The following is an 8198-nucleotide window of genomic DNA, read 5'->3' on the forward strand; positions in this document are numbered from 1 at the left end:
GGCACATGTCTTAAATCATATTCTCAATAAATATTTTTAGGAGATAAAGAATCTAGAATATCATTTATTTGGGCCTTTATACTGACAGACATACATGCAGAAGGTCTTAGTAACCAAACATACTGGATGAGGATTGACATAGTTTTCATGGGTATCCTTTCACTTGAACACCAGCTGTCATGTGTTTTAGAGCATGTGTGCCAGTACAACATAACTCTTACCTTTTGCCTTTTCAGCAAAACACGTTCTTGCTTCTGAAAGTTTCCAGTGAAACAACATTATACACAATCAATGCTGCTAAAAAATGTGTATCAGCATTTCATTATAATCATTTTAAGCAAGTATTGTTTAAGCACACCTGTAAAACTGGAACTAAAATGTTTTGAAGCCCTAAAGCAAGATGCAAGCCTCGAAAAACCTGTGTGAGATAGATGTATGACAGCTAGAGAATACATGTTAAATATGTATACGATGGTACAGTTTCCAGTGCTAGGAGTCATAAGTTGTCATTGCCATGTCTTCTAGCAGAGAAAATTTCAGGCTTATCATTAATAGGATTTGAATAGGTAAATTCATGGAAGTGCGCCTTTTTAAAATGAGACAGTACGTTACGTAAGCTTGGCTTGTATGTCATGGGTTATAAAAAAAAAACAGTTTTTTTGGTCAGGAAGCATATTGATTTGACTAAGAAAATTGATCAGTCTTTGTTACTGACAGTTATAGAACCACTAAAACTGAAATGGCTTCTAATGGTTTTGTGTGTGTGTGTGTGTGTGTGTTTTATGTTTGGCTTTCCTATCTGTGGTCATTTTCTTTGCAAATATGTTAAAATCTACTCAGTGTGCATTTACAGGAGCAGCTGATATTAGTATAGTATGATTCAGTCATCACAGACTTATCCTGTCTAAAAGCCTGACTTTTCAGTTTTTTTCAAATGTTTGTACTATATTATGTAAAATAAATATTATGTCCTCTACATGAGGAATTGTTCTAAAACCAACCCTTGTTCAGTGACAACAGAAATAAACTGTTAGCATGTTTCACCCAAGGCTAATCTGGCAGGCATGCAGATAACCTCTATTATTAACCTCAAGAAAACAATCAAAGAGCCTGGAAAGAGTTGAGAGAGATGAAAACGAATTCGAAAGAATGTCCAGGTAACAGTTTATATGAAGAATGTTAGGGAAGCAGTATAGTGTTACGTCTACGCCCACCTCCACTCTACACCTAGAACACTGACCAATCAGATCTTTCTCCTGGCTCCTCCCAGTACTGTGCTGATATAGAGGGGCTGGATCAGCTACTCTGTCCATCTGCTTGGGTTTCTCCAGCACAGCAGACAAATCCTCACTGCTCTCTACCCCTTTTTGCTCACTCTCTCTCAGTCGCAGTTACACAGATCCATCAGGCAAGATGTCATTCACGAAGAAAACCAGCTACACTGTCAAGTCCTCCTCCTCTGGGACAGCACCACGCAGTTTCAGCAGCCTGTCCTACTCTGGCCCCAGCCATGGAGTCAGAAGTCAAAGTTACAGCGTGCGCAGCTCCTATGGTGCTAACCGTGGTTTTGGTGGTGCTGGTGGAGGCTTCATCTCTAGCTCTTCAGCTTATGGAGGCGGCATGGGCCTTGGCATGGGCATGGGCATGGGCATGGGCACTGGTGCCGTGGCACCCATCACAGCTGTGAGTGTGAACAAGAGTCTGCTGGCCCCCCTCAACTTGGAGATTGACCCCAATATCCAGGTCATTCGCACCCAGGAGAAAGAGCAAATCAAAAGCCTCAACAACCGCTTTGCATCTTTCATTGACAAGGTGAGTGCAGAATGTCTCATTTTGGTGTGCTTTAAACCAGATGCTACAATTTAAAATGTAGTTTTGAATAAGCTGTGTTTTTGTACAATGTGTTTTGCCTGCAAAACATTAAGAAGATCAACTTTAAGGCAAAAGTGTTGTTCACTGAAAGAGACAAGCGAAAACTTAGAGAGTGTCACTAAGTTCTATGGGAGGGAAAAGTTGTACGGAAAATACGATGTCAGTCAGTAAAGTTTAAGGAATAGTAATTGTCTCAACTTTTGATATTCTATGTTTTTCAAATACTCTCTTTCACCTGAGTGCTGGAAGCCATATGTTGAGTTGTTGAACTGGGTGTGTCACTAGGCTGAGCAAAGTCGAATGATGTACCTTCAGAAGGGCAGTCAACCCTAAAGGCATTTGACTTAAGCTCTAACGGACAGTTCACGCCCAAAGAAGGACTTATCCTAGGATACAGCGCTTGCTATGTAGTCATTCTTTCACACTGACATCATTTCGAACTCTTATAGTGTGCCTCTTTTCACTCTGTTGGTCTCACAGAGCCTGCCACATAGAGTTAATGTTTAATCAGTTGTATTGGTATCATGTTCTGGACACCACAGAATAGGTTACATAACAAGTTCTTTTGAAGACGTCAGTACTGACTTCTCCTTTTTTTTCAGCCAAAAACTAAATTCAAGTCTCTCTATGCTCAACCTTTATTTGTGGAGATGATAGTTCTTTATTACATTGCTGCTGACACAGAGCAACTATTGTTCCTGCAAAATATATTCTTCAAGATTAGCTTTACCTCAGTGTAGCAGAGAGTGCAATGTTCAGTTTCTTCCATGAAGCTATCAGCACTCATCTATTGCAACAGTTATACTGACCACATCACAATGGTTCTCGGTCTTGTACAAATAGTAGAAGACGGATGTTTCAGGCCATTTTTCTGATGTAGCTTAATGTTACCTATCTGGAGCAGAGAGGTGAACCTGATCCACGATCAGCAGGAAGAGCTAGACTGAATGTACACCTCCCCCACCAGCTACACCCACACAGAAACTGCTGTTTTCCGACTCCACCCAGCTTTGTCCCTTTCTCCTGTTTTTTCTCTGGCGTGTGCCGCACCCCTCCACTTTGTCCCTCAGGAACAGGAAACCAAGGGGGGGCACAGCTCTTAGTAGCCCTTCCTACCCCCCCCCCCCTCCCCATAGGATATGCATCATCCTTTCCTTTGGAAAAATCATGTAGCCCTGAGAACTGAACCAGCACATGATTTGGGCAGCGCTCCTTTTACCTACCCTGGTTGATTTGGCGCCCACTGACATCTGTTTAAAGTTTGGCTGATGAACATCAGCCAGCTCCACAACCTCATTTCTGCATTCGCAGTCCTGGCGCTCTTCCCTACCCTGAACACAGATGTGAATACGACAGTTATTTGTATCTTAAGAGGAGACATGAATGAGTTGTACTCTTGCCTATCTAGGTACGCTTCTTGGAGCAGCAGAACAAAATGCTGGAGACCAAGTGGAGCCTCCTGCAGGAGCAGACCACCACCCGTTCCAACATCGATGCTATGTTTGAGGCCTACATTGCCAACCTGCGCAGACAGTTGGACAGCTTGGGTAATGACAAGATGAGGCTGGAGGCTGATCTGCACAACATGCAGGGCCTGGTGGAGGACTTCAAGAACAAGTGAGTCACTCATTTTCCATAAGAGATCTTTCCAACTTCTTTTGGACAGTTTCCACTGGTTGGTTATGACCAATGGAGAGTGCCCAAGTTTTGTCAATGAAAGCTTTGTGGTGTACTTAAGTGTTTCCAGTATGAAAAGGGCTCCATTAAAGGCAGGGGGAAACATCTTAGCTGTGGGGCATGGAATAATCTTATGCCCTGATTCCAGCCTTGCATCTGTTGGCAGTTACCACTAGTTACCATATGTATTGTCTATTGTGTTGCTATGACCGCTGCACAGACAACCAGTGGTTAATGGTCCCACATCATTGGTTTATTGGATAGGATTTACACTATCAAAATGGCTTGTCATCAGGCAGGTATTAGATGCACATGCAATCATTCTAGAACAGATCAGAAAAAAAAATCACTTTGTGTGTATTACTGTAAGAGATCCTCTGGCAACTGAACAAACAGCAATGCCGCACCTTCTCTACAATTCTTGACATACTCGATGAGCTCACTCACTTTCTAGGCCCAAGGGAAGAAATTATACAAAATTTAGAGTTAGCACTGGCACTTTCCACAAAGGAGACTTACATGAATAAAGCAATACTTCCCCCTAGTGCACATTTGCAGCCAGTGTGCACATTGCCGATAGTTCTTCAACTCTGACTATGAAAACATACGGAGTTTTATTCTATATCCCAATTTATAATCTAAAGACCATTGATTTTGAATATAAATAATCATGATATACATAATCTGGTTTTGCAGAATAGAAAACAATGGACACTAAGAAAAAACCTGGCATTTAATCATCAAAAACTCTTCATCTTCATGTTTATGAAATAGCCCTGCACTCATGGCTGTAAGAAAGAAAAAGAAAATCCCTGCCTGAGAAAACAAAAGTATACTGAGATCCACTGGTGGCTAATGTTCTTTACTGTGCCCTTCCACAGATATGAAGATGAAATAAACAGGCGCACCGAGTGTGAAAATGACTTTGTTCTCATCAAGAAGGTCAGTGAACTTTATTGTCCTTTAAGTTTAACCATTTCCTCACATCAAAGATTATGACACGTATAACTATTATTTCTGATTTCTGTGACCTTTTTTCAGGATGTTGATGAAGCTTACATGAATAAAGTTGAGCTGGAGGCTAAGCTGGAGAGTCTCACTGATGAAATCAATTTCCTGAGACAGATTTACGAAGAGGTAAATGACAAAAAACAGACCTCCATCCAGCAATCAATGCATTCACTCAACAGGAAAATATTCATTTTGAATGTTGTTTCACTGTCACTGTGACAACATGCTGATATTACTTATGCAACAGTTGTAGTGATGGAACTGATATTTTTAATTCTCCCTCTCTTTCTCTCTCTCTCTCTCGCTCTGTAGGAGATCCGTGAGCTGCAGGCTCAGATTAAGGACACTTCTGTGGTGGTGGAGATGGACAACAGCAGGAATCTGGACATGGATGCCATCGTGGCTGAAGTTCGTGCTCAGTATGAGGACATCGCCAACCGCAGCCGTGCAGAGGCGGAGACATGGTACAAGACCAAGGTAAGGCATGCCTCTTCAGTATTACCATAGTTTTAGCATAAGGATCTATATCCCTTAAGTTCTGTATTTTGTTGTTTAAGCCAGTGATGCTTATACAGGGATTTAAAGGTGGTTTATGAGAATCTTTATGTTTTTCTTCAGTTTGAGGAGATGCAGACATCTGCCCACAAGCATGGAGATGAACTCAGAGCAAGCAAAACAGAGATTGCTGATCTTAACCGCATGATCCAGAGGCTGCAGTCAGAGATAGATGCCGTCAAGGGACAGGTACAAGACCACAAAAAACTGAATCTATGAATATCAGCCTTTAAGCACTGTTTTGAGATCAGTTTTGATCTGTTCAGTTATGAATTACAGATTCACTGAAAGGCAATGAAATCTAAGCCTAGATCACCAAGCACAAGGGTCACTTTCGTTACTTTGCATCTGCTATAATAGAAAGCTAACCTGGAAAATCAGATCGCCGAGGCTGAGGATCGGGGTGAAATGGCAGTACGGGATGCCAAGCTCCGCATTAAGGATCTGGAGGACGCCCTTCAGAGAGCCAAGCAGGACATGGCACGCCAGATCAGAGAATACCAGGACCTGATGAATGTCAAACTAGCCCTTGACATTGAGATTGCCACATACAGGAAACTTCTGGAAGGAGAGGAGAGCAGGTGGGACAATATTCTACCTTTATGACTGTTGATGTTGTGCTCTAGTTTTTTTTTGGGGGGGGGGGGGGGGTTGCAACTTACCTCTGTGCGACATTTCAAAATCCTCATGAGAGATTTTTTCTTACTAACAGGCTGGCAAGTGGAATCAAGGCCATCAACATCTCCAAACAGAGCTGTAAGTCCTTTATCTCAATTTGGATTACCTCCGCTTTAGACAAATGATGCTCTTTGATGCTTTTACTTTTTCTGATGCCTTCTCATTATTTGACTTTCAAATCTGTCATGATCAGTGTGTTTCCAAACATGTGGATCACATTTGTTTTCTTTTCTTGCTCTTCTTCAGCGAGCTACAGCTCTTACCCCTTGGAGAGCGCAGGTAGTTCCTACAGCAGTTACTCTAGCGGCTACTCTGGCGGTTTCTCCGGCGGTTATGGTGGTGGCTACAGCTCTGGCAGTGGCTATGGAGACAGCAGCATCACCCAAAGCAAGAAGAGTGTTGTCATCAAAATGATTGAAACCAAGGATGGCAAGGTGGTGTCTGAGTCTTCTGAGGTGGTTCAGGATTGATCAAAGAACCAAAACAACTCCCTTAAATCCATGTCTTCGTGTCCATTCCTATCTCCGCCTCCACATCTCATTATTAAAACGGTCCAAAGTTAACAGCCTGTGAAGAATGCAATCATAAAACAGGTTGTAAAGCAATAAAACATTAGATAATACCGTAAAAAGAATTTGCGAGGGACCAAAGAATTTCTCTTCATGTTGTGCCTTATGCTTTTTCCACACAAAAGCTCTCAGTTTACCACACAAGTAACACTGTCTCTAAGCCTAATGTCATAACAACATGCCTTCCTGCCTACACACACACGTGTGCACACACAAACACACACTTGTAAGATGGAGATTCTCGGATCTGCCTCTGACATGAGCCCCAGATTTTTGCTGCTCTTTTAGCGGTGGCTGAAAAAAAGAGTTCCACATCTAGAAAATGAAGGAATGCGCAGAAGTGTGGTCGTGTTTATGACAGATCCGTGTTTCATGTCTGCTCTGTAGAGTTTGTCTTCCCTTTGTATTGCAGCAGATGCAAACTGAGTTGCCCTCAGTATGTACTGGTTCACCAAGGTGCTGTTATTTGCAACCAAAAATAAAATGTGTTTACTTAATGCTGGCAATCTTGTCATTCTTTTTGTGTCTTGCACTTAGCTTTACCCTTAATTAATTCAGTAATTTATCCAATCAACAGATCCGATACCATGTGTTATTGTTCATTTAGATCTAGAAGCACAACGTCAGTGTCCACGTTTGAGCGCTGGCAAAAAAAGATCTTCTAAATACATTTCAGATGCGTCTGCTGAGGCAGATTCTGAAGATAATTAGGACATTTCCTGCCTGAAGTTGCCCTTACGGTCATCTTCATAAGGAAACTTATCACACCGATGTGCTTTTTCAGTTTTAGAAACATGCCCTTTGGACTGTGTAATGAACTTGTGATTCCTAAGGGTTGAATCCAGCAACACTAGTTTTATTTTACACACAGTTTTCTTGTCTAGAAAAGGTTACCGCCTTCCTCCTATCCCCAGTCTATCATACCAGGAGAGTGAGTGTTATGCCAAGATTCTTAAAATACTGATCAGAATCATATGAGAAATTCCTACAATACAGAAACACAGAAACATCCTCTCAGAAGGCCACTGCAATCCTTAAAATTAATTTCAAATGGGTCCCTTATATGGCTAAATTTCCTGGCAGTCTCAGACATGAAAAACACATGCCAGAAAGATGAAGGATGGAAAGATCAGTGGTATTAGTACCTAGATTTTCCAGCATTTTGGTCTCCTGTTCTCTTGGGTGTTTTCCAAGTGCATCCACATCTAAGCTTCAGGATCTTAAGCTGCTGTTGTCTGGTATCCCTGTTTTACTTTTGTCAAAACTTCAAAATAAAACTCAATTTCAGCTCAGTAAAACTGTGTGACTCAGAGTTTGCAAATTAAGCTTTAAGTCCAGTCAAAGCATCTTGATAACCTTATAACCATATTATAACCTTAATTTAACCTTTTAAAACAACTAAGAATTTGTTAAGTATAAATAAAGGCATAAACAGTTTATTCTTTACACCATGTACGTATTCCAAGTATGTGGTTTAGTGATTAACCTAGCTAAATTAACTCAGAAAAAGTAGTAAATCTATTAATAGAAGAGCCCTATGGCTTTGTTTTGCTCGGAGAATGAAGCCATAAGGCTCTTCTATTAGGAGGTTTACTACTAACTCTGAGTTAACTTAGCCGAGTTAGTCACTAAACCATATACTTGGAAGACCCCCCCGGGTCAATTTTATTAACAAAGTAATGTTGGTAAGCACACACAAAACATTTGTTGTATCCCAATACATCTCAATGGTTGAGCTAATTTATAATCATAAACACCGTAACAAATGAGTCACTGACAAAAGGACTGTACTGTGTGCTCTGACTGTACTCTATAAAATATTTGCAATGTTAGGTC

General features: G+C 41.2%; 1 protein-coding gene across 1 annotated transcript; it reads left to right on the forward strand.

The window, feature by feature from the left end:
* The first annotated feature begins 1327 nt into the window (after nt 1–1327).
* krt8 (keratin 8) lies at nt 1328–6868 on the forward strand. Its single transcript, XM_030770076.1, has 9 exons — nt 1328–1812; nt 3281–3489; nt 4431–4491; nt 4591–4686; nt 4873–5037; nt 5179–5304; nt 5476–5696; nt 5828–5871; nt 6040–6868. The coding sequence occupies exons 1-9, from the start codon at nt 1414–1416 to the stop codon at nt 6261–6263; spliced, it is 1545 nt and encodes a 514-aa protein (XP_030625936.1). The 5' UTR covers nt 1328–1413; the 3' UTR covers nt 6264–6868.
* Nucleotides 6869–8198: the final 1330 nt, after the last annotated feature.

The sequence above is a fragment of the Chanos chanos genome, chromosome 3 (genome assembly GCF_902362185.1).
Source record: "Chanos chanos chromosome 3, fChaCha1.1, whole genome shotgun sequence".
NCBI classification, from domain to species: domain Eukaryota; kingdom Metazoa; phylum Chordata; class Actinopteri; order Gonorynchiformes; family Chanidae; genus Chanos; species Chanos chanos.